Here is a 15,158-nt window from a genome sequence, read left to right as displayed (position 1 = left end):
CAGTTTCAGTTCATAACTGTTAGTTATTTTTATTTACATATATGTGTCCTTGGAATATTATACAAGTTGTAAAACTCATATTTGTAAGATAATGCAAATAGTTGAAGTAAGTGCTTCAGTAATGATTCAATAGTAGTATTTCTTATTCCATTTCAGAAAACACCAGTTTGATCATGGAGAGGTAAAGACTCAATATTACTAAAATTTTCTGTATATTTGGACTTTTCTTTCTAGTTCCAGTTTTTAAGTATTGGTAATTGTCACTCATCATCTTCAAAATAGGTCTGTGTGTGTTTTTATGAGACTGTTACAAACACGACCATTCATTTGTTAAAACAGTTAAGTAGGAAGCTCATTTGGTCTGTTCTGATCATCCTCAGGATGATCTGGTTTATTGTGTGAATGGTTGCTGCTTCCCTCTCTTGGTGATGCCACCTGTTTTTCTTTCTTCCTTCCTTTCCCTTTCCCTTTCCCTTCCCCTTCCCCTTTCCCTTCCCTTGCCTTCCCTTCCCTTCCCTTGCCTTCCCTTGCCTTCCCTTCCCTTTCCTTCCCTTCCCTTCCCTTCCCTTCCCTTGCCTTCCCTTGCCTTCCCTTGCCTTCCCTTCCCTTTCCTTCCCTTCCCTTCCCTTCCCTTCCCTTCTCTTCCTTTCCCTTCCCTTCCCTTCCCTCCCCCCCTCCCCTCCCCTTCCCTCCCCTCCCCTTCCCTCCCTCCCTCCCTTCCTTCCTTCATTTTTGTTTATTTTTAATTAAGGTATAATTGACATGTAACATGATATTGGTTTCAGATATACAACATAATTAATCAGATGTTTGTACATTGTGAAATGATCACCATAATAAGTCTTAGCTAACATCCATCACCATACAAAAAATCTTTTTTCTTGTGATGAGGACTTTTAAGATCTACTCTCTTAGCAACAGCATGGTGACTGCAGTTAATAATACGGTATTGCATATTTCAGCCTGGTTTTGATGGCTGTTCCAAGGCAGAGCTCTGGGATCTCAAGCAGTTATTATTTTTGATTACGACTTTCCTACCTTAATCTGATGGTAGCACCAAGTTTGATTCAGAAATGTGGGCTTTATTAACTGCAGGCTTAACTCTGAGCAAAATTCTAAAACCACTTACGGTAGTGGCTTATAATTTTAGCTTCTAATAAGATAGAGAAGTTTGAAAGTGAATTTTAAGACTCGTTTATTTCAGAAATCACAATATTGTTACTAAGAAAAAGCACCCTTTTCTGGATATTCATCTTTTTAACAATATATTAAACTTCACAAATAGTAGGAATGAAAAAATATTTTCTCTTTCTTTCAGCTAGTTTATCATGCATTGCAACTGTTAGCATATACAGTCCTCGGTATCTTGATTATGAGACTAAAACTCTTCCTGACACCACACATGTGTGTTATGGCTTCCTTGATCTGTTCAAGACAGGTAAGGTGGTGGTTATATTGGCGTTATAGCTGCTATGGTCACTTTACCCCTGCCTTTGTTATTGAATGGCCCCCTAAAATAATACTGAATTACTCAAAATTCTTTAAACTGTTGTAGTGAAAGTTCTTCATGGTTTTGTATTAACCTCTCCTAAAGGGCAAAGGCCAAAGCAGGTCATGTATTCTAAAATAGTCTTTGGCATACAATGAATACTCAAGTAGTGTAGGCTGAATTCATGAGTGATTACTACAGATTTTGATAGAAAACAGAGCTTCATTGTAGAAATAATTTTTTTGTTGTTTTGATATTCCTACCCCAAAGAATTCTAACCAGTGATTTCAAGTTGCAGGTACTTTCAAATAGATGTTCTTTTTCGGTATCAAGCTTAAAGAAATTTTTTTTTCATTTGAGTATACATTTTTATGAACATCCCTGGCTTGACTTTTTAGAATTTAGTGTAAGCCATTTTGGTTATTTGCTATTTATTTTTCCTGGCTAACTGCCTCCTTGCTCTGTATCCACAGATTTATGCTTCTACACGGTGTCCCCTTTTCATCAGACCATTGGCCAAGGTGCAGCAGCAGTCGCTTTCTTAAATTTAGCAAATATTTACTAAGCATCTACAGCACGCTCTAGAGATGAGGGTAGAATGGTAAATAGAAAAGTCAAAAAGCAAAAAAATATATATATATATGCCCTCAAAAAGCTGGATCTGGTTCTCCAGACATAGAGAACTTAAGGGGAGAATGAGCGGGACAAAGTGTTACTGAGTGTGGACTATTTGAATGGAAAGATCAGTCAGCCTCAAGGTTCCCAATCGGAATGGTGGTGTTGTGTTAGAGAGGCAGCGTTTACTGGAGGCCAGCTTAGGGATGAAGCCACTCTCCCTGACTCCCCCAGGCTGGGACAGGAAAGGAGGCTGATGGGAAGCCTTGCATCTTAAATCCCAGCCTGCGCCATGACTGAAGATAGAGAACCTTGCCCCGGGGAAGGTTTCACAGGTGTGGGACCTCTGCGAACACATGGGGGTCCACCCTCAGAAGGACCCTACACCTACTTGGATATTCTTCTGTTGTTCTTTTGAACTTCTAAATAATTTTTGAACAAGAGGTCCCATATTTTCATTCTGCATTGGGCCTGGCAAATTATGTAGGTGGTGCTGGCTTTACCTGAACCTGGAATTAGAACAAATTGAGAGAACTGCTTCTTAAATTATGTCCCACCCATGTAAGGCTAATGGCAAAATTCTTTTAATCCCTCTGGTCATTGTTTCTGGAACTTTTTCTTAGAATAATTAGTCCTTTATCTGGGACTCTGCCAGAGACTGCATTCTCCTCTGGGAAGAACTTTTGTTTATTGGATGCAGGCTGCTTTGTACTAACAATTATCAGTGTATTCTTCATTTGGTTTCAGCTGTTTGGATGGCTCTTTTGCAAAGTACATCCTGGTGCTGTTGTTTTTGCTGTATTAGCAGCAATGTCAATACAAGGTTCAGCAAATCTGCAAACCCAGTGGAATATTGTAGGGGAGTTCAGCAATTTGCCACAAGAAGAACTTATAGAATGGATCAAATACAGTACTAAACCAGGTAAGTTTCCCCCATAATTTTATATGCCACAGCAAAATCTTAAACCCACATTACTTCCAATGACCTTACTCTTTCTAAGTAGTGCTGCTTCTAGATTATTCAGAAAAAGAGAGATGTCAATCTTACTTAAATGGTTTGCAAAGGAAATGTTATATTTTCTTAGTAACCTATTTTGCTTTCTTCCATAAATTCTAATGTTTTTTCAGAATTCATCCAAAGTTTTATGTGGCATAATTTAAAATAATTTTTGTTGTGCTTATTTTCCTAATGAGTTTTTAATCTTAGCCTTGCACATTCCTTCTTGAAATGAACTCAAAATATGACACTTTATTCAAGGGAGATTTTGTTGTTATCTGAGTATCAAATGACTGAATTTTAAATCATTTCCTAGAATTCCTTGGTGCTATAAAACTTTCCTAGCCAATTCATTATTCTTTCCTAGAGGCAGGACAGATTCCTAAGACATTACAAAAACAAACAAACAAACAAACAAAGCCCCAGAAATCCTCACTGATGAAAGGAGGAGGCTCTAACTTCCAAAGAAAATGGTTTACCCAAGCCAGGGGGCTGATAGCCATTTTACCAGCCAGCTGACTTCAGTCTGGTTCTTCCATTGAGTCTTTTAAGTCATGAACCTCTCTGGGCCTCCACTTTCTCACCTGGGAAGCGACCGAGTTGACCAGAAGGAGACCCTTGTAACCCTCACTGAGTGTCTTCCTGAGACCGTCTTTCCTGCTTTGCAGACGCAGTGTTTGCAGGTGCCATGCCCACAATGGCAAGTGTGAAGCTCTCTGCGCTTCGGCCCATTGTGAATCATCCGCATTATGAAGATGCAGGGTTAAGGTTAGTACACAATTCTCACATCACCCAAAACAAATTTCTCACACAAATCCTGAGTGAGGGAACCAGTAAAATAATGAGTGTTTCCAGAAGGCTGCAGTGAATGGGGATTTATAGAATTAGGGGAGAAAACAGTGCTGAAATAAGAGGGCCAAGTCAGATACAAAAATGTTTATTGGGCAATAAAACTACAACGTTGGGGGTTCTCTTCTCTACGAGGCAGCAAAATGAAATCATAGCATGTCTGTCTTCTACAGGTGAAGTGAATTGCAAGACAGCCAGGTCCTTATTAGTCATCATCCTCCTTAAGCTCCCCAGAAGATTCATGAGCCTCTATCTTTTATTAAGGTTTCCTTTTGGCTATTTTTCTTGAATTCTGAGGAGTCAGTTGATGGAATCCCATTCAAAGATTTGAATTTATTCTGATTTTCACCCATGTAGCCTACTAGAATGGTCTTGGTTTTTGTGTTTTATATTTTTCATAAGTTAGAGTTATTGTGTTCTCTTTGAAAAGGACATAGATTTAATTTTCATGCAATTTCTGGGTTAGGTCAAGCTATTCATTTCCTAAGTGATTGGGTGAATCCTATTAATCTGTTCTTTTGTGTAACAGTGACACTTCTGTTTTATAAATAAAAAATCTTTTCACTAAAAATCAATTTCAGTAAGCTTATTTCCAGAACAGTTGTGTTGAATAAGTTTAGTTGTTGTTTTTTTGTTTCTTAATCTAGGAATAAAACGGAGAGCCGTGAATGCCAGTTCTGGCTGCGTTCAAAGTTGGGACTGCGGTGTAGCTGTAACGTAGGCGGGTAGCCGTGTTTATGTGCGTCCACGCACAGCAGGCCTTACTCTCATGTATGACAGGGTCATGGAGAATACAGAACAAAACCAAGCAAGCAAACAAACAAAAAGACTAAGTTTGGAAATGCAGGGATGCATTAAACTGAGCCTCTTCTCCCAGGACTCTTATGCTATGCTTCTACCTTTTTCTTTTGACCTCCCCGATGCCCCTGAGCAGGAACTCTGTGAAGCATGTTCTCTTGACCTGACTCTTCTGTAGTCTTTCTTCTTCTTTCCATTCAGTGCTCTCTTCCAAATAGATTGATTGCATCCTTTTAATCTTGAAAATCTTCTGCCCAATTATTTTTCTTTAAAGAGCCAGAACGAAAATAGTTTACTCAATGTATAGTCGAAAAGCAGCTGAAGAAGTGAAGCGGGAATTGATAAAGTTACAAGTGAATTATTACATTCTAGAAGAGTCCTGGTGTATAAGAAGATCCAAGTGAGTATTCAACACAGTTAATATTTTATATTCATAAGACATGAAAATTAATTCAGTCTTATGGCAAATGCTTTACTCGTCATATATGGGGGATATATGTAACTTTCAGCATAGTATAAATGGTAAAACTTTTTAGATCATTATTTGCATTGGAATTTTTTCCTTTCTGCTCATTACAAATGTTTTTTTTATAATGATTTGCATGTGTACACTACCTTAAAGGTATTGTATTGGCACTGACAATTTCCCAAATTGCTCATATTTGCCTTTGATGTTTTTAAAAACTTTTAACTTAAAGTCGGATGTATTTTCTTTTAAAAAGACTTGCAGAGTCTGCAACCGAATAATGGCGATTCTCACTGTAATGAAGTAAGGCAGGCAGCTGAGAGGGCCTCCTTTGCACGTGCCACGTGTCTGCACCGTGTCCATGAGGGACAGGCCCCCCGTCCCAGCATCACCTCAGAGCGACCCTTCCTTCTTGCTGTTCCACATCTGATTTGAGTGGGGAAATAATTAACTTTACTGTGACCCACATTCTCTTGGGTTTATAGTTTGAAAAACTGTTTCCACTCAAGGAAGTCCATTAAGCATAGAATAGCAAAAGTTAGTAAGCTCTGCAAAACAAATATGAATTGTGAAGTTGACTGTTTAGAAATCTTACACCTGGGTGATGAGACAGCCGATGACAGGAGCTTGCTTTTAAAATACCAAAGCATTGGCTCCATGAGGATCACAGACATGAGAAGTTCATTACAGATCAAGAGTATTTTATGGAATACTATTATTTTTAAAATTCTCACTTCCCTTTAAACAGAGGCCTTTGGAGGTTGCTGTGTTTGTGGCTTAATCATACTTACTCACCATGTATTTCAGTGATACACAAGGGTGTTAAGACAAAATTATTAAATATTGACTCAGGAGTGAGAATCGTTTTGTGATGCAGTAGCTGTCCACATTGCCCACAAGGAAACTCAAACAATTGTTGATTATTGAATGATTTTCCTATGAATGGGTCCCAGGTGACTTGAATTGAATCAGGATCTATACAAAATGTTCTTGTTCTTAGAGTCGTAATTCAGAAAATGTTTTAGTTCCTTATAAACATAAGAATCTCGCTTTTAATTAACTTTGTTATATAAACTTAGGACAAAAAAGCCACAAGCATCTCTCATAACAATTTTATGAGGACATCGTAATGTAAATGAATGGTAGGTTGACATTTGCAGTCAGGAGAACATAGTTTCTTGACGGAGATTTCCACCCACATTGTGATCTTCTTTTATTGCCTTGGGCTTCACTTTCTAGTTCAGTGATCAGCCTGAGACACCTATAGGTTACTGGAACATAAAAATAATGCTTTATGACCTTTCTGTCCCCAAGCTAATGATGAGCCTTGATTCAAGATTCTTCATTTTTTTTCTAGACCGTGCATAGTGTTTTGAATGTGTGGGAATTGCAGAGGCTGGGGCACTTTGTATTCTAAGATATTGATGGAGCTCCTTGGATTTGCCTCACTGTAGTGGTCTCATGTTCTGATGGGCAGAGCACTGTTTTGTACACCAGAAGGGCTGAAAGACAAATTTAGGAAGTATGGCAATCAATCTTGTACACTAGACAAGGTCAGCAGTGAATTCACTGACTTTGGATCATTTCCATTTAGCGCTCATTTATGGGCCCTAAGACTGAGAATCTGGGGTGGGAGTGTGTGCTCGATTTCCCCATCTGGAGCTTGACTTGCCCCTGTGTTTTTCCAGCATGGAGAGGAGGAAGCTAAGGGAAGTGACTTTCTCTAATCTATTTTCCTCAGTAACTAAAAAAGCACTCTCCATCTACTGCAAGATTTAAGCTGATAATAAATCTCAGGAAATTTTAGGCAGGTGCACTCTGCTTAAACCTTGAAACAAAACACAAGCTGCAGTTTCTGTTCTGCCAGGGAAGCAAATCGGGGACTGAGGCAGGAGAGGAAAGGGAAGAAGGACTAATATTTAGTGCAGTAGGAAAACTGAGTTTCTTGACAGAAGGATCTTCTTTAATACTTTGGACTCCACTGTCCATTTCAGTTATGCCTGAGACATCTGTAGGTTACTGGAAGAGAAGAGTGTGTCAGAGCAGGGGGAGGAAGTAGGGACTCAGTAGGAGAAGAAAGGGAAGAGGGACTCAATATATATCTAGCACTTAAACTCTGCCCAGCACATTGGTGAGCACTGCATTTGTGTGATCTCAGCACCAGTGGGCTTTAATTGTGTAGCTTGATTATTCTTTAAATACTTGACACCACGTATTCAAATACAAGTATGAAAATGTACTCAAATGCAAGTTGTAGATGAGTTTTTAATTATCTACTCTTTTATTCTCAGTTCTCTGCTTTCTTTCTCATTAATTCCAATAATAGAGTTGACATACAATTAAAACACATGAATTCAGAGGAAAATTATTCCCATTTTCAGTAATGCTATTTAAAGATCTAGCTGGCTGGCTCCTGGAGAAGCTTCTGGAAACTGGATAAGGACTACAGGGTGTTACACTTAGGCCAACAGAGCTCACAAAGGCAGCTCTTAGCCTTCTCTTTCTCCTGAAAGCAGGTGAACCCAGGAGCCAGGTAGTTTTCTCTGCCCATGTGTTGTGCTCTCTACTGCCCACAGCCAGCAGTGTAGTCACAGTTGGGACTCAGCATGTGTGAGAAAATTAAGTGGTAGAGAACCCAAGCCCAATCTTACTGTCATAAGTACTCAAGTGTTGATAGAATCTGGCGTCAGGGAGGCTGTGCAAAAAATGTGCCCTCTACACTCTTCTTGAGAGCACTCATTGGTAAAACCTTTTGGGAGATAATCTGACAGGGGCAAAGTGAAAATTGTGTAGCCCTGTGATGTAGCCATAGTGCTGCTTCTAGAAATTCAGCTTGCAGAAAGGTACCGGCACAAGAATCTTTATATCAACATCACTTTACAACGGCAAAATGGGAATCAGAATATCCATCCATAACACAGTGGTTCATTAATACATGGACGTACTAGCAACTATTCAAAAGAATGAAGTAGATCTTTAGGTGCTGAGGTGGAAAAATGGCCACATTTTCTTGTCAAGTGAGGAGTCCCAAAATAATCTCATTTTTGTAAAAGCAACCCAGGGGCATCTACATATATAAATCCATGCCTATGTTTGTATGCACTTGTGTCTGAACTTGGATGAAAGAGGCCTCGCAGAATGTGTGCTAGATTGTGTACACAGGCCACCTCTGAGAAATGGCATTGGCAGTGACAGTGACTTTCATTTTTTTTCTTATTTTGATAGGCCTATATTTTGGCACTTTTTGGATGGTAGTTAGCTTTAAATTGAAGATGTTATTAAGAAAAAAGCGTATGTACTCCTGCCATGGTGCTTGCCTCGTGGAGAGCAGGGGAGTGGGGCTGCCTTTGGGAATAAAAAGGACATGTTAGAAGTGGTTTTTTCTCTTAAAGTGAAGCAACCATGACAAAACATAAGCAGTTGCCAATTCTCTATAATTTTTCTGTGTTTTGTATTTTTCTCTTTTTTTTAATTTCTCAAATAGCACATAAAAATTGTGAACTCCCTTTTACCTGTTTTGTTTTTATTGATATTTTCGAAGAGTTCAGGCCAGTTGTCTTCTAGGAATGTTCCATGTTTGGATTTGTCTAATTCCTTCCTCATGATTAGATTTAGTTGAGCAAATTGTGGCAAGAATATTAATTACCCCAGAGGGGTTGTATACTCTCCATATGTCACTTGAGGAGGTAGAGATCACTTTGTTCTATCATTGGTGATGCTAAGTTTGATCACTTGATCTTTAAGGGGACAGATCTCCTTTAGAATTAATAAGAAATCTGTGGAGATACTTGGAGGCCATTTGTTTATCCTCTTTCTCAACAACCTTTCACCAGATAGGTTGCATCCAGTTTTGATTCTTGCCTGAATCCGTTATTACATTGGTGATTATAAAACAGGTAATATAGATTTGAAAGCAATGTACCAGGTACTGAGTAGTGGGGGGCAAGGATGGATTTGATAAATAATAATTAATAAATGGACCTAGAGCTCTTGGCTATCTCAGTGGAAAAATGAAATCTCTACCTCACACCATACAGAAAAATTAATTTCAGATGAGTTATAGGTCTAACTGTGAAAAACAGAACTCTAAGACTTTCATGGAAGACACAATGCATATTCTCATGATATCGTGATAGGGAAGAATTCCTTACACAAGACATAAAAATCACCATCCCTAAAAGAGTGACATTTTGGAATATAAGAACAAAAAAATCTTCAATGTAATAAAAGCCAAAAAAAGGAAAAAAAAAAAGAAAAATTTGTGAACCTAGTGAAAGCCAACAGTTATATCTAGAACACTGCTTTAGATTGAAAATAAATGTTACGGGGCACCTGGGTGGCTCAGTCGTTAAGTGTCTGCCTTCGGCTCAGGTCATGATCCCAGAGTCCTGGGATCGAGCCCCAAATTGGACTCCCTGCTCTGTGGGAAGCCTGCTTCTCCCTCTCCCACTCCCCCCTGCTTGTGTTCCTTCTCTTGCTGTGTCTCTCTCTGTCAAATAAATAAAATCTTTAAAATAAATAAATAAATAAATAAATAAATAAATAAATAAATAATGTATGTTATAGTTATCTGCAGAAGTTATTGGGACAAATATCATACAATGCCAATTTTACTTCTGCTATTCTTTATAAAATATATTGCTTTTAAAATTTAATTGTGCATTTAGCTAAAACATGAGCTGAACACCACTGGATTTGCTTTAAATTGACTCATTCTAGGAGACAGTAGTGGGAAGTTGCATAAATGTGACCTAAGCATATCTGCCAATTATAATTTTCAAGTCAATATAATACATTAACCTCTTACTGTGTGCCAGGCACAGTGCTAGCTAGATACAATCTCTCTCTCTCTCTCTCTTTCTGTAAGTCCTCATGACACACCCACGTCATGGGTATTCCCCATTTGACAAATATGGGGAGAGACTGTGTGAGCTATCCAAAGCCACATTCTTGCTAAGTAGCTGAGGCAGAATTTAAGCAAGATCTCTCTTGATCAACTGAATTCATGTATTTTTGTATGTCTTTTTCTTTTTTTTTATAGTCAACTTTGCTGTATTCACCTTGTTCTAAAGAGAATTTATGGCAGCTTAAATAAATATAATAGGATTTTTAAAACTAACCTAATTTACATAGAAAAAATGAAATGGGGGCAGGAATCTAAAAAGTGTGCTTTGCTTCATCTGCCATATATAATGTACTTTAATTTTTACTCTCTACCTTAATTTCTCTAGGCCTGGGTGCAGTATGCCTGAAATTTGGGACGTGGAAGATCCTGCAAATGCTGGGAAACCTCCCTTATGTAACCTCTTGGTGAAGGATTCCAAGCCACACTTCACCACTGTATTCCAGAACAGTGTTTACAAGGTCTTAGAAGTTACAGAAGAATGACTGCTGCCTACAGACCTACAGAGAAGTACATCAGTAATGGTTTTAATGTTTTGCTAATAACTCATGCCTTGTTTTTAATTCAAATCCCAAAAACTTTTATAGGTAACTGTTTTCAAATAGAAAACATTTTGTTTGGTCAATTCAAATGTCGTTCTGATTGTAAAAATACTTATACCTTAATTGGTTACTATTTCAATGCAGCCCCTTAAAATTTGCTATGCAAATGAGTATATGTTTGTACCTGACTTAAATATTTGTGCTAAAGTGAGTGAGCAAAACTACCTGTAAAAGAAATATGATGGGTCATGACAAGGAAGGCATGAAAATATCGTGAGTTCTGACCGTTGTAGGGGCTGATTTTAGTTCATGGACTCTTGGTGCTCCTTGCTTCCTCTTCTGCCTCTTGTTCTTGTCATTTGGACGTCTCCGTGACTGTCGTAAGCTCCTCAGTCATGTTGGGCCCCTGTCATCAACTTCCGTAAGAGCAGATGGGGCAGACATGGGTACTTGCTATGTGGACTTACCTGTTTCACTTCTTCATGTTCTTTTGTTTCTTGTTGCTCTTGTTAATGAAGCATTTCCTGCCCATGACTACTCCAGATTCTTGGCTCTAGTGATCAGGACAAAATTCCTGCAGTTACCAACCATGTGGCGTCAGCGTGTCTTCTTGCTCCCCTTTCTCCCTCTTTCTCTCCCAGCATTCTTAGTCAAATAAGTGTCATTTACTCGTTTAGTTGCTTCGAAAGCACTTATTCTTGGTTAAAAAAAATTTAATGGCAATTGTGTATTTTTCTCGTTTTTAGTATTATTCAGATGTTTATATTTTAATACCTTTAACCCACTGTAAAAATTTTTCATGTTTAATTATAGTTTTAAGATCAACTATTTTGAATGACCCAAATATAATGCATCTACAAACTAATGTGTATTTGAGTAGACATAAATTACAGCGGAACAGTAGACTGTAGTATGTGTAGTTTTTCTTTTACTAGTAAGATACAATAAAACATGACTAATTTTTCTGTCAAAAAAGTAAACGCATAATGAGAAGTAAATGGAGTTTTTATATTTTACTTTTTAAATTGCCTGTCTTTCGTAAGACAAAGCCTTAAGCCTTATGTTATAATTTTGATCCCCAAAACGATAATTTCAGTACGAGGAATGAATACATTCAGCCTTCCTCTTTATGTTTTTTTCCTTCTTATTTATTTTCATTTTGAAAGATTCCCAAACCTGCTCTGAATTCCTAGTATGAATTTTTGTTTCTTAGAAGTTAATTTGTGTGAAATGAGATTCTTCAAAACAGTGAATCCTCATGGTTCTGAGAAACGGTTTTAAGATTTTAAAGTCTAAGCAAACCATGACTCCGATGGACTACACATTTAATTATACAGTGTTCTCTTTATTAACCACAGGCAGCTTAACCTCATTGTGGACTGTCCTTGAGACCTGAGTCCTCAGGGATGGTTTCCGGTGCCCACTCCTGGGAGCCACTGAAGAGCTCTTCCCTTTCCGCCTTCTCACCAGAGCCCAAGGACAAGCCTGGTCTGGGGGAAGCACTAGCTTGCTTAGAGCAGACAGCTGCAAGGACAGCGTGGGCTGGCGAGCGCGCAGCCCCCAGCCCGCCCCGCACGCAGCCCGCGTTTCCCGGGAGCCTCCTCTGGCCAGAGCTGCCATCAGTGTCTTCGGGTGCCTGCCCCCTCCTCCTCGCTCGCTGGGTGACTTTTATTTCTTGGGCTTCTGCCAGTTTCAGAAAATAGGGAAGCAGCTGGGGAGTCGTGGATTAGGAGTAGAATTTGAGCAATGATGCAGCAATCCAGAAAAATGGCAAGAGGGCACTTGAGGCCGAGGTGGCTGAGAGTCGCCGTGGGCGGGAGGAGGGAGGCGCGCTCCGCTCCATGTGAGACTGTTCACGGAAACGTGGCTGTCTCACACACGCAGCCGTTCCAGGTTTTCAAAAACTGTGCTTTTAAAGTCACTCTCTTTTCTCCCCACCCTCCAGTCATTCCCTTCCTGAGGAGTTCACATGTGATGATTGGAAATTCTGTACAGGAAAAACACTAAAATACCGTTTTGACTGTTTCATATGCTGGGAAAGGTTGAAAGTGGTCCAATTAGGTTGTTCTTTTTTCTCCCCATAAGAATGCTTTTGTAATGATATTTATTAATGTAACTCCACCAGCAAGCTATGATTATATTTTAGGCCAGTCAGTTAAGAACAGAGGCCTTGGGCTACACGGCACACTCAGCCTTGGTCACATCTGGTAGCAGCCGGTGCTGTAGATGATCAGTATCTTTTATGGCAACATAGAATAGCAGTAGTTTCCATACACGTGACAAAACAGTATTAAAGCTCAGTATTTTACTCATTTTTAGCATTTAAAAATATTTTTTTGCTTTAGTGTGAGGAAGGTAAGGATGGCAAGGAGGTGGTAAAAATAGCTCTTGCTGTCACATATGAAAAAACAAAGTGGGGGCAGTATTTCTATAAGCAGAAAAGCCTCTAAAAAACGCTTTGCAGGAAAAGTATTGTATTAAAATAGGACAATGATATTAAGGAGAACATGAAACGCTGTATCAGGAATAAAGTGATATCACATAGAAGTATTGTATTTTTATGAATTTTATGCCAGTTGTTTTACATGTACTATGTATGTTCAATAAAAAAGATCATGAAAAATCTAGAAAGTGTTTTTTTTATTGTTATTTTCATTTCTACCTTGACTCTAACATGTTCAGCCTCATTCTGTAGTTGGATGACCGTGAACTTGGTGTGTGGCAGGCTGTAGTTCTCAGCGATGGGGGAGGGTTCCGACAGAGGGGTCCTCTTCCCTGGGGCGGCGTAGTACTGGGGTTTCCCATACTCTTCTTCTATATTTATGCTATTACACATCTACATTGCTTTAGCATTTACATCAAGGGACACAATCTTCTTTAAAGCCGTAGTTTGGGGATAATTTTAGAGTTACTGAAAGTGTTTCCTCATACATTAAACTATAGTGTGGTCTTATGATATTTCCTAAATTATATCTGCATGTTTTTGCTTGATACAAGCATTAGTTTTGTCTGTCTATCTATCTATCTATCTATCTATCTATCTATCTATCTATCTATCTGGAGGAAAGACAGTTTAGCTTAGTTCATGCCTGTATAATTAATTTCTTTACACAGAGACACCTTCCTTCTCTGACATCTTTGGGAGTGAAGTGTTTCTAATCCAGTGGTTCTCAAATTTCGTGTGCCTCAGAATCACCTGGAGCGTTTGTTAAAACACAGGTCGCTGCACCCCACCACAGAGGTTTCTGATTCAATTCGCCTAAGGTGGTGGGGTGGTCTGGATGTTTGTGTCCCCCCACAATTCATATGTTGATATCCCAACCCCCAAGGTGATTGTATTAGGAGGTGGGACATTTGGGAGGTGATTAGGTCATGAGGGTGGAGCCCTCACGAATAGGATTAGTGCCCGTATAAAAGAATCCCAAGCAAGCTCCGTTGGACCTTTCACATTGTGAAGCTACAGCTACAAGTTGCCATCTGTGAACCAGGAAGAGGGCTCTCACCAGACACTGAATCAGCTGGCGCCTTGATCTTGGACTTTCACTCTTTAGAACTGTGAGAAATAAATTTCTGTTGTCTCTAGGATAGCCCAAATGGACTAAACAGATGGGTCCCCAGAATTTACGTTTCTAACCATGTCTCAAGTAGTGCTGATGCTCTTGGTCCAGGGACCACACTTGAGAACTGCTCTGATGGATTGCAAAAGACTATGTGGATGACTGGCCTCTAGAGGGCGTTCCTTCTTGACAGCATTTATCCCACAGGACAGGCTACACGGTCCCTGTATTAGAAACTGAATTTGGTAGAGTCCCCTCTTTGTCTTTTAGGGGGCATTGCTTCACAGAACTTGCAAGGAGCAAAGACCAGATCAGGTAGGTTTTAACCAGAACGTTAATGCAGCTTATTTACATTGTGTTTGCTGAACAGGTGGCTTAAGATCATTTAAATATTTTAAAACCGTAAACTAGACTGGGCTTCAAACAGTTTCTTTTCAGTTCAGAAATGGAAAAACGAGAGAAATCCTTTAAAATCGAACCTCCTTTTGTAAAATTACTTTGTCTAGAAGAAAATGGATAAATTCAGTGATGTGTGTGGGTTTTAAAATTCCATTTTTCACTTTATTACCTTTGTTTGGCCCCAGAAATCTTCAATCTTCTCCCTCTTTTAGAGAGCAGCTAAGGACCAGCTTTGAGTCATGGATCACCTGTTTCTCTCTTCTGCCTTCCCTTTTTCCCCACAACTAGAAGTTTCTTATTTAACTCAGTAAAATTGTTCCCTGTGCTGAGAAAAGAGAAGCTGCTTTTTAACTTCATTACATTCTTGATTTGGTCTTTATTTCACAATACTATATCAGTGCAAATACAGTTTTACATTTGGAGTTGAAAAGGACATTAAGGTATAGGAAGGTCTTGAAAATTCTCTCCTTTAAACTTTCCTTCCATGAGAGAGATTTTTAAAATTCTGAATGAATGTACAAGTTGAAGTCTTTTTCTCTTAAG

General features: G+C 39.0%; 1 protein-coding gene across 3 annotated transcripts in view; it reads left to right on the top strand.

Annotated features, from left to right (window-relative positions):
- DPY19L1 (dpy-19 like C-mannosyltransferase 1) overlaps nt 1–13,290 on the top strand; it is an 85,050-nt gene extending 71,760 nt beyond the window's left edge. Inside the window, exons 17-23 of one of the 3 annotated variants that reach the window (XM_028093879.2) lie at nt 157–181; nt 1,319–1,438; nt 2,852–3,026; nt 3,770–3,869; nt 5,023–5,148; nt 10,446–10,627; nt 12,018–13,290. In XM_028093879.2, coding sequence (XP_027949680.1) covers nt 157–181; nt 1,319–1,438; nt 2,852–3,026; nt 3,770–3,869; nt 5,023–5,148; nt 10,446–10,602 — 703 coding nt within the window. In that variant the 3' untranslated portion in view covers nt 10,603–10,627; nt 12,018–13,290. Of the gene's footprint in view, nt 1–156; nt 182–1,318; nt 1,439–2,851; nt 3,027–3,769; nt 3,870–5,022; nt 5,149–10,445 lie in introns of all 3 variants that reach the window. The other 2 variants (XM_028093878.2, XM_028093877.2) reach the window with 2 other exon arrangements.
- The last annotated feature ends 1,868 nt before the right edge of the window (nt 13,291–15,158 follow it).

The sequence above is a fragment of the Eumetopias jubatus genome, unplaced genomic scaffold, assembly GCF_037043125.1.
Source record: "Eumetopias jubatus isolate StellerSeaLion01/CBP00866 unplaced genomic scaffold, mEumJub1_p1.0 scaffold_14, whole genome shotgun sequence".
Classification (NCBI taxonomy): Eukaryota; Metazoa; Chordata; class Mammalia; order Carnivora; family Otariidae; genus Eumetopias; species Eumetopias jubatus.
The sequence above is the reverse complement of the archived record's forward strand: the minus strand, read 5'-3'. Positions and strand labels throughout refer to the sequence as shown.